Source organism: Diabrotica virgifera, chromosome 7 (assembly GCF_917563875.1).
Source record: "Diabrotica virgifera virgifera chromosome 7, PGI_DIABVI_V3a".
NCBI classification, from domain to species: domain Eukaryota; kingdom Metazoa; phylum Arthropoda; class Insecta; order Coleoptera; family Chrysomelidae; genus Diabrotica; species Diabrotica virgifera.
Window position 1 is genome coordinate 24,971,558 of NC_065449.1, and position 18,688 is coordinate 24,990,245.

General features: G+C 32.7%; 2 protein-coding genes across 3 annotated transcripts in view; both read right to left on the bottom strand.

The window, feature by feature from the left end:
* LOC114333082 (uncharacterized) overlaps positions 1-18,688 on the bottom strand; it is a 94,149-nt gene that overhangs the window by 64,210 nt on the left and 11,251 nt on the right. The window lies entirely within an intron of this gene.
* On the bottom strand, positions 5,599-9,021 carry LOC114333083 (uncharacterized). Of its 2 annotated transcripts, none has more exons than XM_050655509.1 (2): positions 8,690-9,021; positions 5,599-8,115 (listed from the first exon to the last, which is right to left on the bottom strand). In XM_050655509.1, exon 2 carries the CDS (start codon positions 6,880-6,882, stop codon positions 5,713-5,715), a length of 1,170 nt encoding a protein of 389 aa, XP_050511466.1. In that variant the 5' UTR covers positions 6,883-8,115; positions 8,690-9,021; the 3' UTR covers positions 5,599-5,712. Both variants share the same exon structure in this region, with proteins under 2 accessions (XP_050511466.1, XP_028138710.2).

Sequence of the window (18,688 nt, forward strand, 5' to 3'; positions counted from 1 at the left end):
TTATGAGAGAAATATAAAAAAGATGTTGATGAAACCAAAGAGAACTTGCATAATGAAATTACCCATTTTGTAAAGTTATGCCAAAATTTAAATAAACATACATTTTATGAAAAATTTGATGTCATCCAGGATGTAAAGGCAACTTTTTCCAATATTTTAACTGCAAATTCATTTGGCGATACTAATTTCTAATGCGTCAGGCGAGCGGTCTTTTTCGGCTTTAAAAAGAATAAAAACCTATTTAAGGTCAAATTTGGGTCAAGAAAACGTAGATGCATTATCACTATTGTATATAGAGAATGAAGAACTGGAGAAACTGAATTGTGATAATATTATATGGCAGTTTACGAATGCCAAATCAAGAAAAAAGTGATCTAATTTTTGTCTTTATGTATCTTTTAGAATATGTTTTTGTTTGTCATGTGTTGTTTTGTGAAACTTTCTGTTTTTGATTTATGTTTTTAAATGAATTTTTTGGATTATTTTTTATAATAATAGTCTCCCGTTTTATACCGCTGACGCGGCTTTGGGATTATGGCAGCGTAGTCTGCTATATCTAGGGCCTACGGTATACAAGGAGGGTAACAGGGCCAGTGCTACGCTTCAACCGCCTATTATTACCCCTGGTTTTACCCAAGGTACGCATTTTATTTAAGTCTAAGTCGACCTGGGGCCTATAGACATTTTAAAAATGTCTAGTTGTTCTTGCCGACGCTGGGATTTGAACCCCGACCTACCAGCCAGTGGCGGCCCGTGAGGTAGTGCCATAGAGCCATGGCACTACCTTGCTAACTATGCAGAAACATATTTTTTATCTTAAAAACATTTTAATGCCTGTTTATTTTTTTTGTGAATATTTCTCTTTATTTTTATAAATTATATCAAATCTGGCAACTGTGTAGCGCAATGCAAATCTACCGACTCTGGCCACCCACAGATGACCGGATAAAGGATGAAAATCATAAAAATCCCAGTGCCAAACGGCATAGTGGCTCGTGAGAAAAGAGAAAGATTGTATGAGCATCCTGTGTAAGTGACAGAGAGAGAGCGGTATTGCACTTTTAACATACGTTTAAATTGGAGTCTCCGTGCCAGGCTCGAAATCTCGAAAAGGAAGTTAGTGGATCTTAAGATACAATGTTTTAGATCTACATATTTCTAGTTTCTTTACGCGTTCGCTTGACGCTATTGTGTTTATTGTCTACTACTGTATTGTATATTTGTGTTTATACTCTACTATATTTTTTAATTTGTAATTATTAGTTAGTGCGTTGTGATCGTGGGTGTCGTAGGTATAAAAATAATATTTTGATTATTTTCTACGTTTAATTTATTTATTGACAATGAATCAAATTAGTATATTAAAAAACTCTTTTGGTGGTTTTTCGTTAGAAAAAAAACTACAAATTAAAGAACTCGGTCGGCCTTTACCCGATTTAAAAATTGAAAAACAAAGTGGAAATGGACAAAAACTTCGCTGTCGTAAGTTTAATAAAATTATTTATGATAAAAATAGCTGGTTGTGTGGTTGCGAACAAACTAATAAACTCTTCTGTTTTGTATGCGTTTTGTTTGGAGGTGACGAGACTTGGTCAAACAAAGGCACCGATGATCTTGTACATATATGGGAGAAATTGAAATCCCATGAAAAATCTAAAGTGCACATGAATAACGTTTTTAGCTTTTCAATGCTTGGTAAGTTAAATATAAAAACCCAATTAAATTCAGCTTATCGTGATACTCTAATTAAACATAATGAACAGGTAGATAAGAATCGATATTTTTTTTTTATTTATATTTTATATCCTTTTTGACCATATCGTAAAACCGCCACAAAAAATTTAGGCAGCTGCCCGGATTCTGGCACTACCTTCCTAAAGTTATACGAGCCGCCACTGCTACCAGCACGCGAGTCAAGCATACTACCGCCTGAACTACGCAGGCCCGGGATTATTTTTTACGTTTGCTATTCTTCTTGCTAGTTAAAAAAATTATTTTATGAATTTTACAATAAACCTTTATAGTTAATGCATCTGTTTTCTTGTTAAAAAACTGACAACGAATAGCAATGAATGGGGCACCTAAACCTCCAGCGCCCAGGGCCCGAAGTTAGGTTAAACCGGCACTGGCAGCATACGTTGTAAATCATCTTCACTTTGAGAGATTAGTATTCCATCGTCTGCATAGCAGATTATTTTAAGTTGTTTTTTCCCATTTCGTGTCCTTTTTTAGTTCTTACTTTTTTATTATTTCATCCATGATCAGGTTAAAAAATAAAGGACTAAAGGAATCCCCCTGTCATATCCCATTGCCAGCTTCAATTGGGTCAGTTAGTTCATCTTCTACTCCTACTTTTACTTTTATTGTGTTGTTCTGGTAGATGTTTTCGATCGTTTTAATTATTCCTCTCGCGTGCACACCTCAGAGAGACTAGAGGTGTAGCAGCTCCACTGAGGACGCCGCAAGGCACAAACAGCTGTCTGAAGATTGTGTATCGCCTCTGAATAGGGCTTTTCATCGATTGTTATTTATTTCGAGCTTCTGTCAAATGTCGTATAATCCGTGTATAATATTAATATACACGGATTATACAACATTATGACGGAAGCTCGAAACAAATGACTGAATGAAAAGCCCTATCGAAAGGAAACAAACTGTCTTTTCACAAAAATAAACAAATAGAACCTGGAGGTACAATTGAGGACATTTCCGGACAAAGGGCACATAGCAAAAATGGTGGTTTTGAGAAAAACCCAATTTAAAATTAAGTTTTATTTAACTTAATCACGTTTATGAAGTTGTTTGTGTGATAATATTTTACATAATTTATATAACCTTAGCTACAGTTTTTTAAACTCTTTTAGTAGTATGTAATATATTTATGAATACAGTTAAATGTCTAAATATGAGTGCTATGTGCCCTTCTTCCGGAAATAGACTTTTTTGGTGCAAATTATTCTAACTTTCATTTATTTTGTGTGATTTAAGGTTATTTTCAACAAACTGTACTGTGAGATCATGGGTAGAACAAATAAATATATTAACTTAACATCTTTTAGAATTACACAGCTATTCCTTTATTGATCATAACAAAGTACTATAAATCAACATCGGGCTATATTAGAAAACTTTTTTTATACAATTCAGACAGAAAATAACATTATAAATGTTCCAATATGTATACTATGTATACTATGTATACTATACTAAGGTCTATTAAAAAACAATACATTGATTTGAAATCTGAAAGGAAAAGATATTAAAGTAGCCTCATTTACTGTCTCTCGTTAAGCATACACTCAAGCCATTCAGCGCTATCTATGTCCAAATGTTTATACAAACTTCTCACATCCTTAATATTTGCCTCACTGACTTCTGGAAAAGGAACTGTCAAAGGTTGAACTTCTTCTAATTTTTCAATGCTCACTCTGTTCATATACTGGAAGGGAGTGAATGCTGGGTGGTAGTTTTTAGAAGTGAGGATTGTTCCATTTGGATTGAACTTTATCATCACATACTTCATGATGGTAAATTTTTCATGAATAGAAGGAGCCAAGGCTGTCTCCCAGTCTTTTATAATAGATCGGTCCATTAAAATCTCGAAGTTACAAGGGTTCTGTCTTGATGTTACAATGGCTTCTAGCCAAGGTTTTGCAGTTCCAATCTTTTCTGTTTTCTTAATACTAGAGCGCACTATCCCAAAGTTCCTGTCGCACTGTGAAAATGAATGGCCTCTAACAGGATAAAGGTGTGTTATTGTAACCTTACGAATTTTTGAAAGCCAAGAACAAAACTTAAGTAAAGTTGCATTCCTGTTTTGGCCACCTGTTGCGTCTGATAATAGAACTATATTTTTTACATCAGGATACTTAACAAAAATTTTGTTTAAACAGTGGAACAAAAATGACACAACAGAATTGGCATTCTTATTTGCCTGTGTTTCCATAAAACAATAGAAATAGGATGAATCATCTTTGTGATTGTGAATATTAAAAGCATATAGCCACAACATTCTTTTGTAAAACTGGCTGTTTAGGTTGAGTTTGGGGATAGGATAGTTTTGACCGTAGTCAAATTATAAGACTACCAGAGTAGGATCTGTCTTTGACTGTTCAATGTAATGTTTCGCCAGTACTGCCGCCTCTTTATTTTTCTTTTGTGTAGTTCGAACTGAACTCTACACTCATCTAAGGGGTTTCGCTTCAGTTTCTCCACACTTTCAGAACAGAAATCACAAAAATCTGTCTTAGGAGCCCTAAATCCATAGTTGAAATGAAATTTAAAAGTTCTAAAATAATGCACATAGGACATTTTAAGTTTCCGCCCGGTCTTGTCTTGATAATATTCTTGAAAACTTCTATAAAGGTCTTTCACGCCCAATTCTGGGTTTTCAAAATACAAAATGGATGTTTTCTCTGCACAATAATGGCTTTTGTCATGTGGAATAGATGATAAATGAGATCCCATAAAGTCAATGACATCCTCAGTCAGTTTATGAGGGCTTTTTTTATGTAAGCCACGTTTCTCTTCAAAGTCTAAGCATTCTAAGATTTTTGACTGAATAATTGTGACACGTTTCACTGAAATTTGAAATAATAATAAAATAAGCTTTTGGCACACTTTTAGTTATAGACCATTGATATTAATCACATAAGACCACATATTTACACGAGGTTTCTTTTGGTGTGTCTTGACATTTGTGTTGTCAGATTTTTTCATGCAACTAGCCAAATGGGCACCTTGAAGTGATTTAGATTGACTATAAAAAGTATCGTAAAGTTGTAACTGACAGTCTGCATCGATATTACTACAGCAACTGTCCAAGAAACAGCTACTTACAATACAAAACTCCTTTGCCATAACAATCTGAGAACGATTGATGTATGATTCTCCTTTACACTTTCTCTTCTTAGAACACTCACGTTTCACACTTTCATGAGAATAAATCTTACGTTTCTTTTTAATAATACCAACACCTTCCATGCCAGAAATGAATACTCTTATTAGTTTACCTAAAGTAAAACGTAATCTTGAACTCAATAACAAAGCAGAGACCGTCAACAGTTTGTTGTCAACAAACACCGCATGATATTGCCCAAAACAGGTGTACCAACTTGCATTCAAAAATCTCCCACACATTATAGAACAAAGATACAGGAATGAAACTTTGTAGAGTTACTCTTTGAAACATGGCCGTTCATTTAAAACGATTACCGGAAAAAGGGCACATAGGCCTATGTGCCCCTTGTCCGGAAACCTCCTCAATTATTGGAAAAAAATTTCAGATATCAGATCCGATTATTATCGGATTATCGAATAACAACAATCGTCTTATAAATAATGTGTTGTTGGTTGGACTAATAGTAATTAGATAATTGAAGGGCTCGGGTGAAGATAATGGTAAGTCACATTTCTGCAAATGTCCAGAAACTCAACTTAAAAGTTTACCAATTAATTACTCTGTTGTAATGACATTTGTCAGAGCAGTATTTTCACATGTATAATTGTTAATCTTCTAACTAGCTTATTTTGACTTCACGGCTGAAAATGAAGTTTAGTTTTATTAGTAAAACGATACTTTGAATAAAAAACACTGTAGATACCATTTTTTACGTTTATTAAATTGCACATAGGTTATAAAAATGAAACAAATATACTTAACAATGTTATTAGAAATAAGCACAAGAAACAATAATAGAAATAAGAAATACATTACAGGGACTTTGCAAATAGCGACCTGTAAAACTCGTGATGAACGCTGGGAATCCATTCCAAACACGAAAGTACATGTTCAAGTTTACTAGGTTCAATACCAAGCCGTGTAGCATATTTTTTCTGAAGATCTTGAATAAAATGTTCTTGTAGGATCCCAGTTCGTTCTCTTTTTTGAATTGAGTATGAATTAAACTCACCATTGTATGTATCAGCGATTTCGATATGTTCAAAGTTTTCAGCAGAGAAGCGCATTCGCACAGCATTTCTAATACTACATGGATTAGCCGGTGTAGATTTGGGTTGTACAAAATAGTTTCTCATTTCAGACACTTTTAAAAAATCTTCTTGATTCATCTTGTAAACGATGAATGGATTTTTCCTTTGGCATGTTCTCAGTATGTTTTCCCACTCAGCTGGAGAATATACATATTGACAATGAGCTCGTACGTATTTTTCTACAACAGCAAAATCTCTGTCTGATGGTAACATTGTGTGTCCAACCTGTGGAAAAATATGTATTATTTCTTTAAAATTTCCCAGAGCTAGTAAACGAAGCCACACTCCAACCAAAGACCAGTTTTTATTTTGGCCGATGCAGTTATCAGAAATAGCTATTAACGTATGTCCTTTAATATTGTGGATTTGGAAATGTTTAAGCAGACAGCTTCCGATCTCGTCTGCGCCTCTAGCAGCGGTTGACTCGTCCCATAAATAAAAGTATCCCTGTGAGGGATACAATGAGTCTATACCGAGATTGTAAGAAAAAAGTTTCTTTTTATAAAATGTAGGACCAGTAGACAATTTGGGGGTTGGAAGTGCTTGTTGAAGGTCAAATGTTATTGCATATGTTTCGTTGTTCTCTTGTGCTGTTTTTGTTGCGTTTTTGATAGCGTCTTGTCCAGCTTTAGCCTTCCTGTGATGCAGTTCTTGCTTCAATTGTAGCGCTTGGATTTGTTCCTCATTTCTTTGTATCGTAGCCTCTTTCATACTAACATAGATTGAATCACATATGTGGCACGTGTCAGATTTAGGTGATTTAAATTTAATATTAAAATCTTCGGTAAATACTCTTCGAAACTTATCAGCAGATACACATTCTTGATTTTGAGACAGACATTCAATTTTGTAAACCTCATAACACTTCTCTATTGTATAGTCCATTGTCATAAAATACGTGTTACAGTTGTCATTTCGGGAATAGTGACTCTCATATTTTAGGAGTCTTTCAATAAATTCTTTAAGAAATAGGATGTGCTCATTAGAAAACTTTTTTTGTGATTTGCATGACGTCCTCTTCCATCCATTTTCGGCGTTAGTAAACCTTGTTTGATGTTTTTAGCAATATTCTCGACTCTACCCCTATTATGTTGTAGTCCATGAATATTCAGAAATGCTTTCTTACAAATTTGATACCTCGTATTGCCTGTAGCTGATATTCGACAGTGTGACTCCTTCGGGAAGGCGAGTCCTTTGGTTTGGTACTGCGGGCCTTTATTTTAATCTGTATGCATCCAAATAAATACGCATTTTGGGTATTAAAATTATTTATCTCCCAAAACTTCTGAAAAATACTTTTTCCACCTACCTCTACCGAAAGTATACTTTTTCGGACCTGATTGTAGGGAGCAAAGTTGTACTTTTCCTCCCTAGGGAGGAAAATATTTTTCCTCCCTAGGGAGGAAAAGTAAAAGTGACGTCATGGTATTTCATTCATGAAATATAACTTATTGACGCCCTGTACAATATATATTTTCTATTACGTAAGTATCTATACATTTTAACGTTTATTTAAAAACACTCTGTATTTTGCAGAATGGTAAAAAACAGTAAATTGTTATTCTGATTTAACAATGTTTACATTAATAATTTGACTTATATTTGACAGTTGACAGTTATATTGTACCTACTTGCTAGTTTAAGTTCTAATAAATTTTGTTGGTTAGTTACATAAATAAATTAAGTAAAAATGATAAAATGACTTGTTATTTGAGGAAGGTGGAAAAACCATATGTATAACATGGGAGTAAAGTGCCTTTTCCTCCCTTGAATGATTACTGCCCTCCGCTACGCGTCGGGCAGTAAACTTCATTCTCGGGAGGAAAAGAAGCACTTTCCTCCCTTGTTATACAAATAGCTATTCCTTTCGTCTGCTGATACTACCTCAAAACATTTTCTTTTGCACAAACAATCTTCTCCCATCGATTTTTGTAGTATAACGTTTCCCTTTCCTCTTTTACACGTATATGATTGACCACTGTTCCGTTTGTTTTGTTGTCGCTGATCAATGTTACATCCGCGTTTCCTTTTTCTTCCTCGAACAGAGTTTTCCTTGTCAGGTTCACCAGATACTGCATTAGTATTGTTGTTGGGCAAAGGTGTAGGCCATATCTTACGATGTTTCTGCAAAAGAAAATATAAATTTGTACATACAGAACATTTTTAAACATAAGAAAATTTCGGGTCAATGCATTTTAAATGCCTACATTTTTTAGAATCCTGAGAAAAATAATAAGTATTTTTAAAAATTTAAACACAGAATGGAAGATTACATTGTTACCGAAGGTCGAATGTCCCTTAGAATAAACAAAAAGTTTCTTTTGAATAAGATATTTAAAATTAAAAATCACACTAAATTTTCTCTTCATTTTCAGCCCCGTAACTTATTAAAATAAACATTATAGAAGTTTTCACGTACTTTCGGCCCTCGGTAATAATGTAGTCTTTCATTCGGCGTTTAAATTTTTCCAAAATACTTATTAGTTTTCTCAATATTAGAAAAAAATAAATGCATTTAAAAGCATTAGCCCGATCTTTACAATGTATCACTGCACATGTAAATTGATGAAAACAATGGTAACTACTCGTGAATTGGTTATATTCGTTAGTTTCGTCATTATACGTAAAAAATGGTATCTACACAATTACCATTATTTTCATGCTAAATGAAGTTAGAAACAAATATTCAAAAACTTACCTTTTTCTTGCCAATCTCTTCGTTAAAACTGTAGTCTGGATCTTTATCGCTATCATCGCATTCAGAACTACCATTTGTGTCACATATTTCTTGCAAATTTCTGTTATTTTGTTCACACAACAACTTAGTGTTCGCCGCCATGATGACAGATACCATTATATTCGTCACGACGACTGTTAGTTACCAGGATGTTAGGGTGCTACTGTAGCGCCATCTATCAAGATATCGATAAATCTTCACAAGGAATCTATTTCTAGCCACATTTACCATTAATTCCATATAAAAAGTAGATTTCGCCAAAAATGTTAGATACCATTATCTTCACCCGAGCCCTTCAATTAATTAGTGCAGATATTAAGTTAGGTAATCTTTTCAGTCGCTATCTAATTTGTAAACAAAATTAGTATTTTAAATCTCTCCTATTAAGCTATTAATATAAAAATTGAGAATTGTCAGTGTCAGAGAAAAAGTAATAAAACGTTGAAAAATTTGTAAAAAGAACGAAATTTGACTGAATTTGACTGAGTTTCCATTAATTAGTTGCAGCTAACCTAATTTGATTGGTTTTTACTTCGAAACCTGGCAAATTAAGGAGTAGAACAAGATAAAGAAGTTAATCTAAAGTAGAAGTTATCTTGTTTGAAACAGACGGTTTAGAAAAAGGTGAAAAGATGCAATCAGAGAGTATCTGGAGAACATACAGACGCAGAAAAGAAAAGAGAGTTGTAACGATATTGATGATGAGTGATGAGGTAATGTTAATATAATTTTTTAACCACATATTTTTTAATATTCCTTTGTTTCCTTTATTTAATAAATTTTATTATACAATATATCGTGTTAAAAATGCATACAGTTTATTGTAACTACCTGTCAGCAACAAACAAAACAAACACGATTACATAAATACCAATAGTCTTGTTATCGAAATATAATAGAGTTGTCTTCCCACACACTGAAATCCCACAGAAAATTGTTTAGATTCCATAATTTCTACACCATGTTATTAATTATTCTGTTTATCTGTTTCCTAATAATTAAATATTCAAGCTTTAAATATTGAAAGAGGTGTTTTACGTTGATTTAAGTTCACTTGATCGTGAGTAGAGATAAAGGCAAACTTTTAGGCTGAAAAAATAATTAAAAATATTATAATTGAAGCTCGGATTAAATACAATATGCCTTTTTGCCTATTTAGCATATTCTAGGGATGTTTTGTACATTTTGTGCATTTTTTAGGCAATAGAGTTATCAGAAAAATTATTTTAACTCCGCTAATACCCATATGCCTCAAAAGCAAAATCTTTGACCAGTGTGTGTTGCCTGTACTCACTTATGGAGCCGAAACATTAACACTCACAAACATAGTAGTGAACAAGATTCGCGTATATAACTCATAGATCTATAGAGTGCCAGATGTTGGGTGTCTCTTTGAGAGACCGAATCCAAAACGAAGAAATACGTCGTAGAACAAAAACAACAAACGCTGTCGAAAAAATGTGGTCACTTGCTACCATACAGTCATGATGTGAACAAGTCAAATTCGAGCTAAATGGTATTGTCGAAGCGAAGATCGGTGGAATATGCGCATTTTATCAATGAAATTCGATATTTTTAAGATATTCCAGAAGCCGCTACAGATAAAATGTTTTAACGACCTATTAATCATTCATAAATACGCAACGGATATTAGTACAGTTAAAATAATTAAGACGATAACCGGACAACATTGATTTAATGAGTAAAATTTAGTTTTTTTTTACTTTAATGACAAAAAAGCAAGCCCATTAGCAGAACTCAATTAAAAATTATTTTGCACACCATATTTGAAACATTATTTGGTTGAAAAATCTCATTTTTGTTGGCAAAAAATATATTAATTTGTTTGGATTAAATTACAGTTGTGCTTATCTTAAAAAGGATATGTTACTATCAACATTCGCACAGTGTTGCCAAACTGAATTTTGTTATTTTGGGTGTAAATTTTTTCCACGGATCTCCGAGGGTACTATACCTAGAGCATGAAACATTGGATATTTTAAACATCCATTTTAAATTCACATTTTATTTCTATGTTCCTATGACGGATTAATTGTAAAGGGATTTCACCCAAATACACTTCTGGCCAAAAAAATCGGGACACCTTAAAAATGGGTCATTTTTGATGTCTCGAATCTCCTAAACCTGTTGTCCAACTTTAGTGATTTTTTTAATACGTTATAGCCTTATTCTCCAAGAATATCGATGAAGTAATAGTGTTCCTGAAAATGTAAACGTCATTGTATACCGCGTGTAACAATAATACTGTGTTATTTCCTGAAAGTTCGTAACACCCTGTGGAATATTTTAGCATTTAAAAAATATTGAAATTAAAACTCAAAAAAATCACTAAAATCGGACAACACGTTTAGGAGATTCGAGACATAAAAATTACCCATTTTTAAGGTGTCTCGATTTTTTTGGTCAGCAGTGTATATTTTACTTTGGTGGTTAGCATGTTAGACTCAAGCAAACACTGATGATGATCGGTCAACCGATTAAAAACTAGTTCTGTTCTGTGATGTAGCCCTGTATAGGGATTTTAACAAATATACCTTTTATAAAGGATTTTATAGTATTTCGTTTTTTGAATGCCCCTGATACCTTTAGAACAAATAACACAGACGGTTTTATTGTTTAACATGGCGTGTTTTAACTGAAACAAAACTAAATTAACAATAAAAAAACAGTTAAAAACTTTAAAACAGAAAGGCACATAACGTTAACAACTATTCTGGTCAACACGTTGAGTTATTTGGAGACCAAGTGAGCGGTATTCACAGCGCCATATAAGAGAAACGAGATTGTTTAATGGAGGCTCTGTAATAGTATGGGGTTGAATTTCCTTGAGAGTAAGTATGGATTTGGTATCTACGTGGAGGCAATTTAAATAGCGAGAGGTACATTGTATAGATTTTATTTCTTTAAACACTTTGTTTCTTTCGCACTATACCTAGGAAATAATTTCATCTCAGCAGAGATTTCATTCACTGCAAATATTTCTTTCTTTAAACACTTTGTTTCTTTCGCACTATATCTAGGAAATAATTTCATCTTAGTGGTATGATAAGGCATGGCCTTCTCACGTATCGCATGTCGTCAGTTAAAACTCATATTAAAGAGTAAAACCGTCTAGTTTCTTTGCTATTAAAGATCTCACAGAAACTAAAAAATAAAATGTTCACAGAATATGAGACTATAACATATTATTTCGATGTATACTGACCCTTGTACCATTTCCTCCCTACAGAGTGTCTCAAACTTTTGTTTCAGTTAAAACACAGGTTAACGCATAAAACCGTATATTTTCTTTGTTTTTAAAGATATCAGCCACATTCAAAAAACAAAATGATCACAAAACATAAGACTACAATATGATTTCGATGTTTACTCACAATAATTGTACCTTGTTCTCCCTACAGGGTGTCTCAGACTTATGTAACATAAGAAAAATATTTCTTTTCTTCCACCCGGTATAGGTACAAAAAAAGAAGTTTGAGTAACCATTTGCACAAGTGTATAAATACCAAAGAAACCTCTAAAATAATAATCAATTTAATTAATCAACATAGTTTCTGTCAAAGTGTCTGTCAAAGTGAAAATATTGTGCATTATACAACAATAATCAAATTATATACAACAATATACCTCCAAATAGTCCAAAGCTTAATTCAACAATGGTATAACTTTCCATATGAAATAACCATCGAAAAAAATTATGCACTACGCTGAGTAGAAAAACAACAATGTCAAACCTGTTAAACCGTAAAGTCCCGATGCAGTCACCGTGATCTTTTGTTTTTCTCTGTGGTCGCACTTGACTATTTAAAAATTTCTTTTTTTATGGATTGGTTAACTAGACGTTCAACATAACTATAATTCAATATACACGTTGAAAACATTAAATGTGAAAGCCTGGAATTATAAGTAAATGTTTTTTCTTAAATATGTGTCTTGCTAAGTATAATATTGGCGTGGAAGGATGAAAACCATTAGGTTTTCGCGAACGCACGCGATTTTTAGAGCACGAGTGACAGCGGAGCGAGTGCTATACATCGCGTAAGTTCGCAAAAAGTACTTCATGCACAGTTTCATACAATATTGTATCTACGATACCTAAACAAATAAAAAAACTGTAAGTAACTCTTCGTCACTGGAATTCATTTATATTCTACAATTTTTAGAACTTTGACATTTAAAAATTCTAACTTCTTTCAAACCACAAAACTGTCAACACTTTTGTTGTAATTTATTGCTCACATGTCACCGCCACGACAACGCGAAAAATAAGGATATTTGATTATATGAAAGTGTGCCAAAAAACAGTGCGAAAAAGTAAATCCCATTTAAAATTCATTGTTACTTCACGCACATTTTAAATCCTTCACGCACTGCTATCTATAATGACAGTTTTCACAAATACTCTGGGCTAATTAGCAAAATACAAGGAAAAGTTATTTACCAGCAATTTTATTGCTGGAATCGAATCTTATTATTGTATGTATTAATAATATAGGTATGCAAAGTCCGCAGATAGTGTGCTACTTTTTTTATAAACAAAATGGCGCCCGAAAATCGTGTTTTTTCAATTTTTGCTCTATAACTCCAAAGATTTTAACTTTACACCAAAAACACTCAAATAAAAATTCACCCCAATTAAATTCTGCATAGAAACGTGTTTTCCCCGATTCACTTCGACGAAAACTTTCCCCGGAAAAAGCGGGTTTTCCAACATAATCTTTAATTTTCAACTAAAATTTTAGATAAGTAATTGTTAATCAATAATTAAATTACTTGGTAATGTAAAATCACTTTTCGTATGTATTATAATTCCAGAAGCGGATGGAAATTAAATGAACAGTTTAGCAACAAGTGAATTGTTAACTAAAAATTTACGGTCGCTATAATAACGACAATAATTATGATGCATAAGAATAACCATAATTTTTTCATAAAAAGACACTATACCTATCTAATATACTTTACAGAATTGAAATTTAACTATTTAAGCGGCCTCAGGAATATTTTAAAATTATAAACAATTTTTTGGCATATAAACAAATAGAATATCTCGGTAAGTATTAAACTAAATTAAATCGTGAAAACGGTATTCGAAAAACAGCGGCAAAACGCTTCTTCTAAAAGAAAAAACGTTTAATTATGACGAGTGGTTCCTAAGATACAGCCGGTCAAAGTTGACCGGAATTTACGGCAAAGATATTAGTCCTGTCGCCAGGGGGGGTACAACGGCCTCGTTAATTCAGATGGACTTACCCAAATTTTTTTTATGTATTTTGACCCGTAGAACACGAATTTTTTGGGTAACAGTTGATCCGGATGTCGATAAGATTGTTATAGACCAAGAACTTGAGGAATCAAATAACAGCGATTTTTGGCAAAACAAAACAATATTTTGTATTTTTTGGGTCATTTTAAGCAAAAAATATTTCTACAAGTTTTTTAGTAGGATGCACAGTTTTCGAGATAAACGCGGTTGAACTTTCAAAAAATCGAAAAACTGCAATTTTTAAACCCGAATAACTTTTGATTAAAAAATAAAATAGCAATTCTGCTTAGCGCCTTTGAAAGTTCAAGTCAAATTATGTCGGTTTTGATTATTTGCATTGCTAAAAATTTATTGTGTTATTGCTAAACAAAGCTACAAACAACTAGTGCGTGAGTGATGTTTCTATGATTTCTCATTTAAAATCGAACGAGTAGGTAGAATAGGTACTAGTGCAATCAAGACTATTTCTACGTTACATGCGTTAAAACGCATGTAAAAACACGGGAAACCCTACGTGTTTATAGCTTTGTTAAACAATAAAAAAATAAATTTTTACCAATGCAAATAATCAAAACCGATATAATTTGACTTAAACTTTCAAATGCGGTAAGCAGACTTGCTATTTTATTTTTTAATCAAAAGTTATTCGGGTTCAAAAATTGCAATTTTTCGATTTTTTTAAAGTTCAACCGCGTTTATCTCGAAAACTGTGCATCCTACGAAAAAACTTGTAGAAATATTTTCTACTTAAAATGGCCCAAAAAATACAAAATATTGTTTTGTTTTGCCAAAAATCGCTGTTATTTGATTCCTCAAGTTCTTGGTCTATAACAATCTTATCGACATCCGGATCAACTGTTACCCAAAAAATTCGTGTTCTACGGGTCAAAATACATAAAAAAAACTTGAGTAAGTCCATCTGAATTAACGAGGCCGTTGTACCCCCCCTGGCGACAGGACTATATAAACAATAGGATCATAATTTTCAAACCATCACCTTTTTATTTTTGTCCTCTTTCTCCACACCAATTTTCATATCTTTAAAATTTTCATAATATATATTATTATAAAAAAAGTGTCAATAATACGTGTGAAAATTGCCAAAAATAGCAAAATTCCAATCAAAAATTAGGTTGGAGAAAATGTAACCCTCAAAGTTCAGAATCGGTATACGTTAAAAAATGCATTTTCTCAGCTTTCCATGGAGCAATTTCCTTCATTCTATTTTTGTTCCCTAATAACTCGAGTAGAGCCATCGAACTAACGCATTATTAAATGTCAAACTTGCTTTTGTTTTGTTATAATAGATTAATTTATTTATAAGGACAGAAAACTACATATTTTTTCCAGTTGTAGGCTTTTTTTAGATAAACTTACTACAAGTGTACCTTCTAAAGTTAAAAACATAAAGATTCTCATTTGAAAGTTGTATAATTATTTAAACAATTTTTATTTAAACAAATTAAAATTTTGTGTTATAATAAATAAATGAATTTATTATAACAAAACAAAAGCAAGTTTGACATTTAGTGATGCATTAGTTCGATGCCTCTACTCGAGTTACTTGGGAACAGAAAAAGAATGAAGGAAATTGCTCCATGGAAAGCCGAGAAAATGCATTTTTTTAACGTATACCGATTTTGAACTTTGAGGGTTACATTTTCTCCAACCTAATTTTTGATTGGAATTTTGCTATTTTTGGCAATTTTCACACGTATTATCGATAGTTTTTATTATAATAATATATGTTATGAGTATTTTAAGGATATGAAAATTGGTTTGGAGAAAGAGGACAAAAATAAAAAGGTGATGGTTTGAAAATTATGATCGTATTGTTTATATCTTTGCCGTAAATTTCGGTCAACTTTGACCGGTTGTGTCTCAGGAACTGCTCATCATAGTTAAACTTTTTTTCTTTTAAAAGAAGCGTTTTGCCGCTGTTTTTCGAATACCGTTTTTAAAATTTAGTTTGGTTTAATATTTCCCGAGATATTATATTTGTTTATAAGCCAAAAAATTCTTTATAATTTTAAAACATTCCTGAGGCCGCTTATATTGTCCAATTTCAATTCTGTAAAGTACATTAGATAGGTATAGTGTCTTTTTATAAAAAAATCACAGTTATTCTTATGTGTCATAATTATTGTCGTTATTATAGCGACCGTAAATTTTTAATTAACAACTCAATTGTTGCTAAACTGTTCATTCAATTTCCATCAGCTTCTGGAATTATAATCTTTACGAAAAGGGCTTTTGCATTACCAAGTTATTTAATTATTGATTAACAATTACTTATCTAAAACTTTAGTTGAAAATTAAAGATTTTGTTGGAAAAACCCGCTTTTTCCGGGGAAAGTTTTCGTCGAAGTAAATCGGAAAAAAACGTCTCTATGCAGAATTTAATTACGGTGAATTTTTATTTGAGTGTTTTTGGTATAAAGTTAAAATCTTTGGAGTTATAGAGCAAAAATTGAAAAAAAAAACACGATTGTCGGGCGCCATTTTGTTTATAAAAAAAGTAGCACACTATCTGCGGACTTTGCATACCTATATTATTAATATATATGTTACAGTTCAAGTTGATTATCCAGTTGGAGTTGACTCCAACTAGTTGGAGTCAACTCTAACGGCTGGTTTCAGTAAAAGTTGATTATAAATATAAAATGAAGATTTATATTCAACATTTACTAGTAAAAGTAGACTCCAACTAGGAAAAGTATACTCTTCCCAATGCCATTTAGTAAAAGTTGATTCTGATTCACACAAACAGCCGATTCTAGAAATTAAATAATGTTACTGAATATATTCAAATTAGTCTAGGCTGTATCGTCGCCCCTGTTAGGTAAATTACTCCGATTCGAATTTTTTGCACAAACTTACTCAAAAAGAGGTCCTTATAACAAATCTACTGGGTGCCAGGCAGTACCTTGATCGATAAATTGTTTAAACAATTTTTTTAGACAAATTCACAAAAATAATTTTTTCACTTCGAACAATTTTTTTTTAGATCATTTGGGTTATTCTGAGCAAAAATAGTTATTTTCCTAACAAGTGCAGAAAGTCATACTTTTCCGCACGCGACTGCAGTTTGCCGAACGACGCGAAGCGGGAGTTCGGCAAGCAGTCGAGTGCGGAAAAGAGACTTTCTGCAAGCGTTAGGAACAATATTTTTTTCTACGAGTCTTTAAAAAATTAACACGCGTGCGGAAAAGTAAAACGCGTGCGGAAAAGTAAAACTTTCTAAACTAAAACGCGTTCGCGAAAGTAGACATTTTTGCACGCTCGTAGAAAAAAGGTATTTTGCGATTTTTCTCTAAAATTGATTGTTGTCGAGTTATACGCGATTTAAAATTTGAAAAATGCGAAAATAGCCATTTTCAAGGCTTAATAACTCGGTTAAAATCCATTATTATGAAAGTCGGAAAGGACCAAATCAAAGTTTATAGCCCCCTCTACAAGATCCAGCAGAAATTTTTGTCACTATTTTATTACTAAGCTTTATCTTAATTATTAACAATGAGCGCTAAGTGCGTATTAGGCGGCCGTTAATGGTGAGTGCTAAAGAGATGCACTATTCCAGCCGTCCAATGGTGAATCTCACTCGCACTCACATTGACGGCCGCCTCAATACACGGTTAGCGCTCATTGTTGATAATTAAAAATAATATCTTATTATTGAAATAATGACAAAAATTTCTTCAGGATCTTATAGAGGTAGCTTTTTTAGTTTCTGACTTTCATAATATATAATATCGTATGGCATTTTTGCCTTTCGGACAGTTCCGGCGCCAATTACATCTTTAACCCTGTTTCAAGTAACTAGTGTCGATGTACACTAGCCCAGGGAGACCGACGGCTTAACGTGCTCTCCGAGGCACGGTGAGACGGCTCGTGTCATTATTGGAAATGAAAATGGTTTGTCTTTAGCAGGGCTCGAAACCACGTACACTGGCGTATGAGGCCAGCGATTATGCCTTTACTCCACGGCCGCTCGCTCGACTTTCACAATAATTATTTTTAACCGAGTTATTAAACCTTGAAAATGGTTATTTTGGCGTTTTTCAAATTTTAAGTCGCTAATAACTCGATAACAGTCAATTTTAGAGAAAAAAAGGCCCAAAGGATCTAAAAAAAATTTGTACGAAGTGAAAAAATTTATTTTTGCGAATTTGTTTAAAATCATTGTTTATCGCCAAACGTCGCTAAAATCATTCATTATTGTACTCATTTGCCCTCATTTTCGGCAGTATTGTACTCATTTGCCCTCACTTTGTTGTATTGAAAGAAGAATGTTACTTTACCTGCCGCGATAATTAATCAATTTAACCGAGATTGAATGTAAGTAGTCAATGGCAGCAATCGATTATTTATTTGAGTGAAATTAAAATTTATTTACTTTAATTATTAAAAATATTGTACAAAATTTATCTTATTATTAATAAAATTTATGTCAAAAAGTAAAATTCTGTAGTGTTTCGCAATTATATTCATACAAATTAAATCAAAACTTTACAGATTTAGTAATTAGGTAGGTATACAATATTGATAACTATCGATTAAACATCAAAACCGGCCATCATGCAAAAGTCATCTGTCATTACTGTCATTCGATTTTTTTATTTCGTCTAAAATTAAAAAAAATTCCTCAAAGTTGTAAGTAAGTGTTAATGTTT

Excerpts from the sequence above, each read along its gene's own strand:
- LOC114333083 (XM_050655509.1), bottom strand. The coding sequence starts at position 6,882 with ATGACAATGGACTATACAATAGAGAAGTGTTATGAGGTTTACAAAATT.